General features: G+C 55.7%; 6 protein-coding genes across 6 annotated transcripts; 3 read left to right on the top strand and 3 right to left on the bottom strand.

Moving 5' to 3' along the window:
- Nucleotides 1–370: 370 nt before the first annotated feature.
- Nucleotides 371–2,880, bottom strand: IWZ02DRAFT_296196 (putative adipose-regulatory protein-domain-containing protein). Its single transcript, XM_066763862.1, has 3 exons — nt 2,468–2,880; nt 1,510–2,360; nt 371–1,448 (listed from the first exon to the last, which is right to left on the bottom strand). Exons 1-3 carry the CDS (start codon nt 2,537–2,539, stop codon nt 800–802), a joined length of 1,572 nt encoding a protein of 523 aa, XP_066621747.1. The 5' UTR covers nt 2,540–2,880; the 3' UTR covers nt 371–799.
- Nucleotides 2,591–5,413, bottom strand: IWZ02DRAFT_454445 (HEC/Ndc80p family protein-like protein). The gene is made up of 3 exons (XM_066767719.1): nt 5,283–5,413; nt 3,226–5,198; nt 2,591–3,175 (listed from the first exon to the last, which is right to left on the bottom strand). The coding sequence occupies exons 1-3, from the start codon at nt 5,325–5,327 to the stop codon at nt 2,968–2,970; spliced, it is 2,226 nt and encodes a 741-aa protein (XP_066621746.1). The 5' UTR covers nt 5,328–5,413; the 3' UTR covers nt 2,591–2,967.
- Nucleotides 5,414–5,595: 182 nt separating this feature from the next.
- On the top strand, nt 5,596–6,244 carry IWZ02DRAFT_454443 (uncharacterized protein). Its single transcript, XM_066767718.1, has 3 exons — nt 5,596–5,719; nt 5,775–5,870; nt 5,942–6,244. Exons 1-3 carry the CDS (start codon nt 5,701–5,703, stop codon nt 6,034–6,036), a joined length of 210 nt encoding a protein of 69 aa, XP_066621745.1. The 5' UTR covers nt 5,596–5,700; the 3' UTR covers nt 6,037–6,244.
- Nucleotides 6,245–6,600: 356 nt separating this feature from the next.
- Nucleotides 6,601–6,888, bottom strand: IWZ02DRAFT_361788 (uncharacterized protein; the record flags this gene model as incomplete). Its single annotated transcript, XM_066764334.1, has 1 exon — nt 6,601–6,888. A coding segment is annotated over one exon (288 nt), but the record flags the coding sequence as incomplete, so codon positions are not given.
- A 2,939-nt stretch (nt 6,889–9,827) lies between these two features.
- Nucleotides 9,828–10,809, top strand: IWZ02DRAFT_295917 (cytochrome b5-like heme/steroid binding domain-containing protein). The gene is made up of 4 exons (XM_066763859.1): nt 9,828–9,989; nt 10,043–10,073; nt 10,124–10,673; nt 10,771–10,809. The coding sequence occupies exons 1-3, from the start codon at nt 9,974–9,976 to the stop codon at nt 10,596–10,598; spliced, it is 522 nt and encodes a 173-aa protein (XP_066621743.1). The 5' UTR covers nt 9,828–9,973; the 3' UTR covers nt 10,599–10,673; nt 10,771–10,809.
- Nucleotides 10,810–11,268: 459 nt separating this feature from the next.
- On the top strand, nt 11,269–13,418 carry IWZ02DRAFT_295950 (acetyl-hydrolase-like protein). The gene has a single exon (XM_066763860.1). It carries the CDS (start codon nt 11,525–11,527, stop codon nt 13,124–13,126), a length of 1,602 nt encoding a protein of 533 aa, XP_066621742.1. The 5' UTR covers nt 11,269–11,524; the 3' UTR covers nt 13,127–13,418.
- Nucleotides 13,419–13,468: the final 50 nt, after the last annotated feature.

The following is a 13,468-nucleotide window of genomic DNA, read 5'->3' as shown; positions in this document are numbered from 1 at the left end:
ATTCGCGTTGCCACCTCCCAACTCTACTCCATTTCCTCTGTATCTATTGCACGCAGCTACTTTACGTCACGAAGTCACGACACACCAGACATACAGACTCAAAGACATGATGAAGGTTATGAGACGATACGATACGACCAGCACGCTAGCTACCTTAGCTTGCCTGCGAACCAGCTTAGCCATATCGCATGTTACGTTCTTGTTGCACCCGACGTCTTTTCCTTTGCTCATCTTCCACCTCATCTCCGTTTTCTTTCCATTTTCGTTTTCCGTTCCCGTCTGCTTCTTTTCGTTCCACGGCAATACCGGGCGGCTTTGGTGATACCCTCCTGCTTTGGCCTCTTTTTCTTCCCTTTCATCTTTTTCGGGTTTGAAAAACTTTCGTCGGGTTGACGTCGCTTGTGGGTTTCTTGGATTGAGAAATTTGATTTTGTTTGTGGAAGGGATGTTAGTTGGACGACGTACGTACGTACGTACGTGTGTGGGTGGTGATGCGTTCTGAGTGGAATGAGGATGTGTGTTGGACGAGGGATGATCTGGCGCTTGTGTGTAGGTAGGTATGTATGTATCTACATGTGAATATACATTGACATGCGTCTAGATTGATGGTGCGCTGAAGCATTGAGCGTGAAATAATGCTTTGGTTGAGTTTACTCCTTTCCTTCTTCCTCACACCTCCCTCTAAATCCCTACCGACTGGGTATCATGCTACAAATACATACACTGCTAGACATTTACTCCTTCCGTCCACAGAGAACCATCCACAAACTAACCATTCAACCGACCAACCGCCCATCGACTACGACCCCCCACCGCCACCACCACCACCACCACCGCCAAATCGCCCCGAAAGCCTTCTGCGGATCGACTCTCTGCGCTCCACACCACCACCAGCACTACTCTCCATACTAGTGCCGAGCCCGGAATCGCGCTCGAAGAAGCGGCCGGCCGGATCGATAAAGACGTCGTTATCCTTGTCTTCATCTTCGTCGTCGGCCTCCTGGGCCGTCTGCGCAAGGGGAGGGATGTCGGAGAGGCGGCGAGGGGTAGAGGAGGAAGGGCCGGCGGCGGCGGCAGTAGCCGTGGTGCTGCCTTCGGCGCCGTCGTCCTCGCTTTTGACGCGCGGCGATGTGTAGCGTAGTGTGGGTTGGCGTCCGTAGGAGGGGAAGGTGCGCGGCGTGTCGGAGAGGTCGGGGGCGTCGGTGGTAGCGGTGGCGGTTTCGTCGTCGTCGTCTTCTTCTTTCTTGACGCCGGTCGTGTCGCCTTGGGCGTCTTCTGCTTCTTCTTCTTCTTCCTTTTTGACCTCGGGGCTTTGCTCTGTGGCGGACGAAGGCGAAAAGTAGTGGGATAGAGCAAAGTAGGCGATGAGCATGAAAATCATCTCAAAGGCCCAGAAGATGAGGGAGAAGACGACGACCGAGATGATGCGGTAGTTGTACATGATGTATCTGTCGCACCACGTCGTTGTTAGCAGGGAATACACACTTCTTCGACGGTCTCCAGACGTACCTCAAGCCCTGTAACCGCGCCTCGAACACCACCGTGCACCCATACACCTGCACCCTCTCCACAGCCTGCACCTCGACCCTCACCACCTCGGGCAGATTGCGCCATCCGCGCTCAAACCGCACCGCCTCCATCATTGGCACCTCGAGCGTCTCGGCCTCGCGCCGCCACCCGACAAGGTACATTGGCAGCTCCAGCGCCTTGATGACATGCTCCACCGGCGGGCTATAGTAGGTCAAGATAGCGGGGCGGCGCTCGCGCGCGAGCACATCGCGGCCCTCGACGGCAGGCGCGCTCCTGGCACTGGGCACCATGCTCCAGCCGGGATTTGTCCTGGCACCCGGACCTCCTCTACCGAGCCCCGCGCTTTGCGCCTGTTGTTGTTGCTGTTGTTGTGCCCTGCTGCCGTCGTCCAGCGGCGGACGGACCGGCCCAAACAGCTCCACCTCGACCATGAAGTTGCCCGCCTCGCGGTTGCGCCGCGTACGCGGCATGCGCAGCTCGACGCGCACATCGTACGCCTGCTGGCTGACGAGGCGATGGGAGCCGTCGCCGCTGGGACCCGCTCGCAAATGCGCCGTGCCAAAGGGGTGGTACGTCAGCTGGCCCGGATAGTAGTTGTACGTCTCATCGTGCTGGCTTGGATGCGCGGGGCCGCCGGGCGCGGGGTTGAATTGCAGATGTACGGGGATGCTGAAGCCGCGCGTTGGGATGTAGGCGTAGTAGAAGAGGCCGTAGGCGAGGAGCGCGGTGACGAGGAGGAAGGTCGATGTGATGAGCGTGAGGGTTGTGGTGAGGTAGGCGCGGCGTGCGGGCGGCGAGAGGGCGAGGTGGAAGGGTTGGAGCAGTTTTTCCTGTAGAGTTTTGTGTTAGACGTGAGGTCAAACGAGGACCCTGCCCTGAGGTGGTTGGATGTGGGTCAAAATTTGGTGGAAACGATGTGAAGTGAGAGGTGCCTTACTTTGGCAATGGTGAGGGCGCCCTTTTGGTATTCGTATTCGTCCTCATCTTCGGACGAGCCTGAGGATGTCATGGTGGACGGTGGTGTTGAGGTGAAGTTGTTTCACATGTTGGAGGGTTGACAGGAGCTCAGGGCTGCAGAGCGGGCAGGGTTCCGCTGCTGAGGTCTGTGACGTCGCCCGGCAGCCGCATTAACACCTTGACCACTGCTAACATCACCAGCCGATCATCTTCGTTCAACAGAAGAATGGAAGCTCTCAATGCCACGACGAGAGAAGTCGAAAAGAGGTATCGTCAATCCCAAATCCGCCAACCAATCCCATCCCATTCCAAAATTCCATCCCTCCAGCGCCAAACCCCCAACAAAGCAGAGATCGTGAGAGACAAGTCATGTCCAATATCAAAGACCACCACCCAAATACAAGAAGCGCAAAACGAGAACGCTCACGCTGACAAGGAAAATGCCCAGAGACATGGAGCAGTCGTTACAGACGGAGACAATCAAAGCTCCTCTTCGACGCCCTCCATGTCCTCGCCCAGTTCCTGCGCCTCGCACTCTTTGTCCACCTCATCAGAGATAAAGTTCTCGTAGTCTTCGAGGCTTTTTTGAACGTGCACCTTGAATTTGATGACGTCGTTGAGCATGCGCTCAATCTCTGTGTGCAACTGCTCGCGAATCTCGGCCGCGCGCAGGGTCAACTGCTCGTACCTGATACTGTGTTAGCATATATCCCCTAACACCAAATGGCAATCACTCACTCAATGTTGGTGTTCATCTCTCGCTGCTCCAAGATCTGCAGGCTCGTCGTCAACGAGTCCCTCAGCTTGGCCAGGTCCTTTTCGAAACGCTCAATCTCGGCGTCACGGCGCATCTTTTCAGCCGCGGTGAGTTCGCGTGTCTTTTCGAATTCTTCTTCGGCGGTGCGGACCCGGTGCTCGAGTGCGTCGACTTCGGCCATCTTGTCATCAATGGCTTCCTTGACCTTGTCCAGCATCTCATTGTTCTCAAAGTCGGCTTCTTGAGCCGCATTGATGCGTTCACGGATGTCGTTACGAAGAGAGAGGACTTTGCTCTTGAGGTCTCGTCGAGGATCGATGTTGAGGATGTCAGGGTATTGATAGCCATTTCCGCTCTCGGTGAGAAGGCGATCCGCTGAGCTCTGCGAACTGCCAAGCTGCGAGCCGCTGAAATTGTTGGAGGTCTCGTTGAGGGTGAGGGCGAGCTCAAAGTTTTGCCCCTTGGCCTGCGTTGCTGTTGCGGGCATGATGCCAATTGAATAGCCGAGCGTGTTGTATTTTTCCACAGTCCGCTCAAGGTCGTCAAGCTTCCTGGTGGCCTCAAATTCCTTGTCGGCAATCCTCCTCTTAGTCTCGTCTAGGCGCTCGCTGGCAGACCTGACGCCTCCTTGGAGACGTTCACGCTCGGTATTCATGCGGTCAATATCTTGGATGGTGATGCCTTGTCTGTCGACCATCTCCTGGAGACTGCCCTTTTCTTGCTCCACTTGCTCAAGCTCCGCCTCAATCTTCTTGATTTCCTCGTCCAAAACCTGTACGCGGTTCTGACACTTGTCAACCTTGGCCTCCATCTTCTTGTTGTAGTCCTCAAACTTGATGCGGTCCTCCTCGAGAATCTTGATTTGCTCGTCGAGCCTGGCAATTCGGGGTCCATTCTTTCCGAGTTCATCGATCTGGTCTTGAAGCGCCTTGTGCTCGGCCTCCATCATTTCAACTTGCTTCAGGTGCTCTGCATTGGCATCGTCAAACTTGGAGGCCATGGTCTGGACGTGCTTTTGAATAATTCGGTCAGCTTCGTCTTCAGCGTCGTCCTCAACTTGCAACCAGTCGCGGTAGGCGTCCGTGAGGAATTGGAAAATTATCTTGTCGCCCGTAACGTCGAAGCCGGCTTCCATGCAAGCCATGTCGTACTCGCCAGCACCATAGCGCTCCATCATCCGAGCCAGTTGCATCATCCAGTGCAACAAGCCAAGAAACGTTGGCCAGTTGTTTCCACCCACTGCCGCAATTTGCGACTTCATGATGCTTTTCTCAAAGGGGTATCTCATTTGCTTGAGCAGTGGCGGGACCTCTTGGTCAATATTCTTTTGAAAGCGATAGCTGGGATCGATGCGGTGATAGAGCCATTGGAACATGCAGTTGAAGTCTTTTTGAGTCGGCGAAGTCATGCACTTTTGCGAGAGCGAGTGCTTCATTTCCATTTCAAAATTGTACTGCGTGAGGTACTCCATGAGCTCCTGCGCCATTTGTGCACGGGTGGACGCGTCCTTGAGCCTGCGTGGGTCCTGAGGCAGCGTCGCAGAGGGCGGCGCAGTGGTGAAGAAGCTCTGGTGGCCTCCCATCTGTCCGGGCATGCCCGACGAAGGTCGAGCGCTCCACACGCTGCTTCTTCTTTGCGATCCTTGGTCCATTGCGCCCATGCTGGGAGCTGGGGTCGCGCTGGGCGCATAGCTTTTACGGCCACTTGCGCTGCCAAACGCGTTTGCGTTGGAGTTGCGGTGGACACTGGAGAAGCCCATATCTGCAAGATTGTTGCCGGAAGACGAGCGATGAAATGTCGGTTGAGGGGGACGACTAGGCGCCAAGGACATGCGGCCGCCTGAGGAGAGGTTGCGGCCGTGGGTCTGCGCGAGGTTCGAGTTGGAGCTGGAGTGCTTCATTGCGGAGCTGGGCATGGGAATGGCGGATAGGTTGTTATTGAGCCCGCCGAGAGTCTGCATGTTGTCGCGATCAGTATGACGAGTTTGATTGCTGCGCTGCGGCTGGTTGGCGCTGCTCATGGCGGTTTTTGACGGTACCTCTCGCGGCCTGCGAACGGAGAAAAGGCCAGGTTCTTGCGACATGGTCGCAAAGGTTGGTGTGGTTGGTATGGGATGGTGAGGCGGACGCGGGACGAGGCGGGGCGGGTGGTGATGGTGTTGAGTTTGATGGGGCCGGTTGATGGAGAAATGGCTGTTTGTTTTGATTATGGCCCAGATAGGAAAGCTGTTGCCCACCGACACCGCACGTGCTTGGGCGCCGAATCCCTGTCACCTCACCGCCGGAGCGGCAGAACCTTGCGGAGAAAATCCAATCGCGGGCCGGGACCGAGACCCTTTGCCGTGTCCGTTCGGCCTCGCCCGTCGATCTGAACATCAACCGCAACTCAGCCGCGCTGCTTTTGCCTTGCCTTTGTCGCACTCTTCCCATCCTCACACTCGACAGATAACCGCAACCATGCCTTCTGGACAAGGATGTCAGCCTTTTTACTACTCCAGCCTTGTTGACAGACACTGATCCGCTTCATCTAGCCGGCACCAACCCCATCCACAACAAGAAGCCTAAGAAGAAGGCTGCCGCCGAGGAGGACGAGTCCGACATTGCCTACAAGCAAAAGCAGATCGCTGGTGTGTTTTATTTCAACGTCACGAATTAGGCGAAAAAAAAAAAAAAAAGCACACTGACAGCTTTTCTGCAGACAAGAAGGCCCGCGAGGAAATGGCAGCCAAGGCAAAAGGCAAGGGCCCTCTCAACGCCGGCCAACAGGGCATCAAGAAGTCGGGCAAGAAATAGACGTCGAGTGAGCGCCACACGAGAACCACAACTGATCCGGCTTCAACAAAGACGGCAGCAAGGAGGGTTCACTTGCACGATGCATGAGGCAGGAAGAGGCGTCTCAAGTAGCGAAAGGTCTTTTCCATCGACCTGCTATTGGACCAAATGATATCCCACGAAATCAAATGCAGACATTCTTCTCCAAACACCTGTCGTGAGACAAAGGGTCTCGGACCGGCTCGCTGGTATCATGCATGCACCCCGGTTTCGACTTCTTGCATTCGATTTCGCACAAGGTAGAGTACCAGCTATCCTACACATGTCCTTCGCTGTAAAGATGAGTATGCCCCGCATTATCCATGAACCTGGTAAGAGCAGCAAATGTAGAGACCAAGCAAAATAAACTAGGAATGACGCCCGCCAAGTGGAATTGCAGCCCAGGCAACGCGAAAGGGGGTATGGAAAGAAAAGGACAAACCAAGAAGCAGATACGCAATCAGCACGCTTCTCCGGGAATTGCGCAATGGGGTTCCCATAGATCACACCTCGTCACCAGTTTTTTGAGACGGCAGATCAGTGCGTTGTGACGCGCCTGACCCACAAGGCCGTCATGCCGCCGTCGTTGCCCTCTTCCCTTTCCTGCCTCTTCCTTATGCGGTGCAGCTTCATACCAATGTCGTGCTCTTCGCGCACCACGTCCGCCAGCTCTGCCTCGAGTTTCTTGACCCGCCTCTCGTTGGCCCGCTTGGTAGCAAAGTCGGTCGTGAGCGGGTTGGTCAGTTCGGGAGACTGGGTGAGGTCTTGGATGATGCGGGTAATGTTGTGACGGCGGCGGTAGAGTTCGTCCATTTGCACCTGGTACGTGTCAATCGTTTTTGGGCCGGAGGCGCTTTCATCGGAGCTGGCCGTGGCGATGGAGAGATTGCGAAAGGCGGGCGTGGGAGGCAGGTTCTTGTTGGTGGTTGGAGTTCCGGCGCGCGAGCTTCCTGAAGGAACTGGACTCGACACCTCGCGCCGGACTGGTCCGTATGACGAGAGCTGGTACGGATTCGGGACAGGGCTCACGCGCGGAGAGGGAAAGCTTTCTTGGCGCTTGACGTTGGAAATGGGGTCTCTGGGTGATGGGACGGGCTTGCGCGTGGTGGCGGCGCTTGCGATGGTGTTGTGCGTGCCCTCGGTGCCGACGGTCCGGATGCTGGGAGCATGGCGCAAGGTCGAGCCAAAGACTCCGCCGGCAAAACTGCCCGTGTCAGGACCAGAAGGCAATCTCGGGGGACCCGTCATGTATCGTGGAGGAATAGCCGGCGGCGGACTTGTGGGCGGACTGGGCTGAAATTCGGTGGCTCGCGTGGACCAGCTGAAGCGGCTGTTGAGGCCACCGTTGGAATCTCTTGTTGCCGGGTGGTCGTCTACTGGTGGGACATGATAGTCGCCGTAATTAAGCGCCGAGTAGTGGTCCTTGGTAGGATGGCGAGGAGAGGGCTGGGAGTAGACGGAGGACGAGGCCTTGGAGTGGGAACGGTTGTGGAAGGGTTTGAGCGGAGGGGGGCGCAGGCTCTGGATGTTGTCGAAGACGTCTTGGGGCTTCAGTTTGGGCGAGGTTTGATGATTGGGAGGCTTATTCTCCTTGTCGCGGGCGCGAAAGTGCTTTTTCCACATGGCGGCTTTCCTAAGGGCGACCATGTCAGCGGTGTCGTCTGCTACTGGTGCAGAGAAGTGGGTCGACGACGGAGGATGGGTTGTACAGACTGCAGGTTGGGCAGCAGCAAAAGCAATGCACGGCGACGCCGTTTTCAACGTCGCGGCAGAAAATTGTCGAGGAAACAAACAGAGGCGGTCTTTGTTTATGGGCAAGGATTTGGGCAGAGGCGTGCTTTCATTCCGGGGGGCGGAGAGAGGTCCGGCACGAGCGACGATGCTGTAGCTCGTGCAACCGGGAGCTTAAGCAGAAGAAGGTGACGGGAAGCGCGAATGGATCAAGGTCAAGGCACGGGCGGAGAAGGGTGGCTTACCTGGGAGCAGACGGGTGCCTGTCGCGGAGGTTCAAGGCTCGATGGCAGAGGATGCTGGACTTGGGAGAGGATGGATGATGGAGCGGACGGCGAGTAGGTAGAACAAAAGCTAGCCTGGCCGAAAGGATGGCCAGTGTTTCAGGACTGCTGCGGCGCCCGAGAGACTGAGGTGGCCACTGACCACCCAACTCAGCTCAGGTACCCAGCAGGTTTGTTCTCTTCATATGACAATGGTCGAGGTTCTCCAGTAGAGTCGTCGATGCTGATCCTGCTCGTGCTCGTGCTCGTGCTCCATCCCCGCCAAGTGTCACCATCTAGCCGCTTTCGGTAAAATTGAAGCTCCATTCGTCCATGAACTGCCCACCAACCATTTGTATGTACATCAATGTGCACCTTGCCACGGAATTCAACTGCCAGCCGTTCTGCAACAGTCTCGCGCATGACAACCTACTGCCTTGCCTTTCAGTTGCCAACCTTCATTACATTGTCCTCCCCCATCCTCAACCAATCTTGTTTATCCTCGTGAGTAAGGGGGCACCTGGTAGAATCAAATCGCTTCCAGTCCAAGTGGGGGACGTGCTTTTTCTTCGACAGCAGCTTGTTGCTGGCGTTCTGAAGCCCGACGATTTGTTTTTGACAATTTTCGGCAAAGGGCACTGAGACTTACATCTCCATGTCTTCTACAATACCAGACAAATTTCTTCCAAGTTGAAGAAAAGTAGATATCTCGTCGACGGTCGTGGCCATGTAATAGACTTCATAGTCTTCGAGCAGAGGCCCAGCGGCTCCGATGTTGACATGCGGCAGGGAGAAATCTCTGTTACTGCTGAAAATGTCCTTGAAAGACGCCGCCATTGAATCAGATGCACTGCTGCCCCTTTGCCTTTCATTGACATAGTACCAGAGCTGCTGTTTCATGCGATCCAGGGTATTGAAGTTGGCTCGGACTGGCCTGTCAACCCACTGCCATAGATGGTCGGTTAATTCTCGTGGCCGCGTTGGTCGTGAGGCCAATGAGCTCCAGCCCGACAGCACTCCCCCTCATCTTTTTTGGAATCTCGAGGTCCGGCTGGATTGCGGGGCCATGGAGGCAGACCGAGACGATGCTTTTTGGATTGGAGTTCTAAGGAGGACGATGACAGGACCGGGAGGGCCACAGAAGAAGGATCCGCAAATTTTGTGCTTCCCAGGTCGAGGGCATACGAGGGAAATGCCATCCTTCTCCAATATTTCCCACTGCTTATCTCTGAAAAAAAGGTCTATGACGCTGAAAATCTTATTCATTTTGAGATGGTGTGGTGTTTTCGGTATTCCAAGTGTAATGAATTGTTGAAGCTTGTGGCAGTGGATGCCAGTCAAATCCTTTCGTATGCAAGCAGGAGCTCGTTTTGTACACAGGGCAGGCAGTTAAATCCAAAATTCGTCATTCAGAAATTGACGGTACCGACCAAAGGTCCATCCCCAACAAAAACATAGCCATTTGGCAGAGTCTCGAGATAGAGGCATGTTGCAAAATGTTGCAGCACGCTAGAGATTGAGTTTTCGATGTAAATCGACGGAGATGAGCATGAGATATGGGAGCTCTCACAACCACTGGCCTCGAGTGGAACAAGGTTGGTGTACTTGGACGAAATCCCTTTTGAATGTTCTCATCACGTCGTAGTAGGGAGCATGAAGATGTCCTCAACGAAATAGCAGAGGAGGTATCGAGAACAGGTCGACTTTCGCAGGGCTGCTAGCTGGGGTGCAGACGGAATGGGGGCAGATCCGCCACAGCCAACTCCAGGGTCGGCGCTATTGTTTATGCTCCGGCCACGACCCTACTGCTCACCTCACCGAACCCCACACTCGGCCCACTCATCTACGCTACTATTTCAACTACTCCTTCTCACCATCTGTCCCGCTCTCTCCCATCCCTTCTCGTCTCCTCTCTCTGCGACATCATGGCAGACAGCACCGGTAAGCCCTGTCCCATCTTTCAACATGCGTCATACTCACGCGTGCCGCAACAGATGCCAAAGCTCCTCCTCCGGCCGCTGAAGCGTGAGTTGCTCGAGCACTCTAGCCCCGTCATAGTCTGACCCACCGCCCAGCCAATCCGTCATGACGCCCATCAACATCATCCTCCTCTCGCTCTTCGTCTTTCTCGTCTACCTGCGCCTGCGCCCGAAGCCGCCTGCGGTCCTTCCCAAAGCTCCCGCCCCCGTCGTCTTTCGCACCTTTACGCCAAAAACACTTCTCCCGTTCAATGGCGAGGAGGGCAAGCCCGTATACCTGGCGGTGCGGGGGCGCGTCTTTGATGTCAGTCCAGGCCGCAATTTTTACGGTCCCGGTGGCCCCTACGCCAACTTTGCTGGTCGCGATGCCAGCCGCGGCCTGGCATGCGGTAGCTTTGACAGGAGCATGCTTACGGAAGACTTGGATGCCCCATTGGACAAGCTTGAAGATCTTGGCGACGAAGAGATGGAGGCGCTGATGGGTTGGGAGGAACGCTTTTCGGAAAAGTATCTGGTCGTCGGTAAATTGGTTCCCGTGGGGAGCGACGAAGCGAAGAATGCTGAGCCTTGAGCGAGGCGACAAGTGATAAGAACATGAAGATGTGAGATAAGGCGAGCGCACGGCATTTGTTCTACCATAGCTTTGGTCCGTGGATCATGGATGGTTTTCTGCGAGCCGCTCGCCCATTGAAGGTCTTGCATGGACATTACTGGTGCTTCAGGCTGACCATTCTACTGGTCAGTTAACAAACGACATGATGCTGGACGTCTCCACCTGGAGGCATTGGGGCATGCTCACCGCGATTCAACAATTCCCATGAAGCCCACGTCATGTTCAAGCCCTGTGAGATCAGCTCGAGACGCTCCATTGCCGCTGGCCGGAAACGACGGAGCTGATGTTGTTTTTTCTTATCGCCACCCGGTCTCTGTTTCTGACGGTTTTCCTTTTTCTAAGCCCTCTTGTTCAAATCGGCGCCACATGTAGCGACGCTCTGACAAACGCTCTCTCCGAAACCGCCTCAGTCCTATTATTGTGCCGCAAGTTGCGAATCGCTGACCAAGGCTGCGTTGTCAGCGACGCCCAAGAACTGATCCACGCCCCATCTGACGAGGATTCCAAAGCACTCATTCAACCCGAGCCTTATCTCCGCAGACGAGCTGATTCACGGCAACGCCTGTGATATTCATGTACGAAAAGCAACCAATAACTTGCAATCTAGGCAAATGTACCAAACCGGGTGCACGGATGTCTTGCTCCCGATGATGGTCGCCGAGCCGAGCCGCCAATGATGTAGGTATTGGCAGCCATTCTTTGGACTTAGTTTGGCGTAAACATGGTCATGCCCCGCAACCGCCTACGGACGTATTGAACAAACTTCACACTTCCTCCTCCACCCCTCATATAGAAGCCTCTGTCGCGAAGGCTGACTTTGTTGACAACCTTTGGGAAAGCTGCGCGGCTAGGCTGCCCATCTAAAACGATATCGAACCTCCAAAATGGATCTTCTCTTGACCATCGGATGCAGCCTCCCATCGGTTGTCAAGGCGACTCTAGGTCACACACTGTCGCTCTCCCCGACATCCTCGAAATGGGACCTAAAGACAGCCATGCTGATCGCCGTCGTCCGCTCTTCCTTCGACAGTCCGGTCAAGAAATCCATCACCGATCTACAAAAACATTGGGCGAGAAACCCGCCAATCAAAGGCAACATGTGGTGCAGCCGCGCAACGATAAAAGCGCCACCAGAAGATGATGCCCGTCAAAAGCTGCTCCAAGCAGTGGAGGAACTCAAAATCACCGGAAAGGAGACGTATAAGGTGCCTGAAGCGGTGGACATTACGGGAGAATGGCATGGTCTTCGAGCAGGCGTCAAGCCCGACACGCCTGAGCCGAGAGATCTCTCTGAAGAAGCCAAGTATCAAAAACTCGTCGCGGAGACAACTTCTGATGCCGTGGTGCTCTACTTCCACGGCGGCGCCTTCTTCATCATGGATCCGTCAAGTCATAGGGGCATCACGAAGCGGCTTGGTCCCCAAATAGGCGGCCGTGTCTTTTCTCTTCGCTACCGCTTGGCTCCTCAGAATCCGTTTCCGGCCGCTCTTCTCGATGCTCTCATTGCGTATTTGACGCTGCTCCATCCGCCGCCGGGTTCGATGCACAAAGCCATTCCTGCATCCAAAATTATCCTAGCGGGCGACTCCGCTGGCGGAAATCTGGTACTTGCCTTGACACAGTTGTTGCTTCAGTGGCAGCGCAAAGCGCGGGAGGAGCAGGGCAGCGCCGACGCCGTCCCCACCGTCCGTTTCCACGGCGAAACGGTTGCTGTGCCCCTCCCCGCCGGCCTCACTCCCTTCTCGCCCTGGCTAGACCTGACGCGCTCTCTGCCGTCGCTTGTCGAGAACACGCACTTCGACTACCTGCCGCCGCCCGACGAGCTGTCGCAGCCCAAAGCCCACTCAAGGAAGAGCGGCACGCAGAAGCTCAAGGAGCGCCACCCCTATCCCAAGGACGAGGCGTGGCCGGCCGACCCCATCCGCACCGATCTCTACACCGACGGCAGCGCGCTGCTGCATCCGCTGGCGAGCCCGCTTGCGATGCGCGCCGAGGACTGGGCCGGCGCGCCGCCCACGCTCTTCGTCGTCGGCCAGGAGCTGATGCACGACGAGATGAGCCTGGTGGCCAAGAAGATGGGCACGCGCGGGGGCGTCAAGGTGCGCTGGGAGGAGTGGGAAGCCATGCCGCACGCGTTCGGCCTGGTTTTGGGCGAGTTTTACGCAGACACGATTGGGCGCTCCTTGCATGAGCGGTGGGGCGCGTGGGCGAGGCATGTCCTGTCTCTGTCGTCGTCGTCGTCGTCGTCGTCGTCTGCTGGCCACGGAGGCAATGAATTCGACGCGTCGAAGGCTATGGTTGGGGTTGAAGACGGCATTTTGACCGGCGCTGTCCAGATTGCCGCGAAGACTTTTCAGGTGCGCGAAATCCCAGGCGGACTGGACGGTCTGACGAAGGTGAGCGAGGAGCGAGCTTGGGAATTGATGCGCGCGGCTCAAGAACGGCTTTGCGCGGCCGAACCCCCCGGAAGAGATGCGGAACCATAACAAGGGGGTGGAGGGGGTGTGGAAGTGCCTGTCCAATAGAGAATGTGATAGGGCGAGCGTGGAGGTCGTCGTCTCAGCACGCACACACAGGAGCCGCCGCAGGTACTTAGACCCGTGTTATGTGTAAATGTGTTATGATATTAAATTCCCCTGGAGTCCTCCTTCCTCTCATTCCAACCTTTTTCTGATGCTTGAAGGATTCTGGTTCAATAATTATATTCGGTCACGCCTATCCACAAACCTACATTCTTCGGGTTTAAGACTCGAATGCACACTGCATCGCTGTCCCCTTCTCCTTTCCCCTCAATCCAGTCCATGAGCGTTGATCAATCCTTCGCATCC

This window comes from Phyllosticta citriasiana (assembly GCF_038021145.1).
Source record: "Phyllosticta citriasiana strain CBS 120426 chromosome Unknown IWZ02scaffold_8, whole genome shotgun sequence".
NCBI classification, from domain to species: domain Eukaryota; kingdom Fungi; phylum Ascomycota; class Dothideomycetes; order Botryosphaeriales; family Phyllostictaceae; genus Phyllosticta; species Phyllosticta citriasiana.
The sequence above is the reverse complement of the archived record's forward strand: the minus strand, read 5'-3'. Positions and strand labels throughout refer to the sequence as shown.

Excerpts from the sequence above, each read along its gene's own strand:
- IWZ02DRAFT_296196 (XM_066763862.1), bottom strand. The coding sequence starts at position 2,539 with ATGACATCCTCAGGCTCGTCCGAAGATGAGGACGAATACGAATACCAA. Across the intron at positions 2,361-2,467 it reads GCGCCCTCACCATTGCCAAA|GAAAAACTGCTCCAACCCTT; the intron begins GTAAGGCACCTC and ends AAAACTCTACAG. Across the intron at positions 1,449-1,509 it reads GCGCGGTTACAGGGCTTGAG|ATACATCATGTACAACTACC; the intron begins GTACGTCTGGAG and ends GTGGTGCGACAG.
- IWZ02DRAFT_454445 (XM_066767719.1), bottom strand. The coding sequence starts at position 5,327 with ATGTCGCAAGAACCTGGCCTTTTCTCCGTTCGCAGGCCGCGAGAG. Across the intron at positions 5,199-5,282 it reads CCGTTCGCAGGCCGCGAGAG|ACTCTCGGCGGGCTCAATAA; the intron begins GTACCGTCAAAA and ends GACAACATGCAG. Across the intron at positions 3,176-3,225 it reads GAGATGAACACCAACATTGA|GTACGAGCAGTTGACCCTGC; the intron begins GTGAGTGATTGC and ends ACACAGTATCAG.
- IWZ02DRAFT_454443 (XM_066767718.1), top strand. Across the intron at positions 5,871-5,941 it reads CAAGCAAAAGCAGATCGCTG|ACAAGAAGGCCCGCGAGGAA; the intron begins GTGTGTTTTATT and ends GCTTTTCTGCAG.
- IWZ02DRAFT_295917 (XM_066763859.1), top strand. Across the intron at positions 10,074-10,123 it reads CCTCCTCCGGCCGCTGAAGC|CCAATCCGTCATGACGCCCA; the intron begins GTGAGTTGCTCG and ends CCCACCGCCCAG.
- IWZ02DRAFT_295950 (XM_066763860.1), top strand. The coding sequence starts at position 11,525 with ATGGATCTTCTCTTGACCATCGGATGCAGCCTCCCATCGGTTGTCAAG.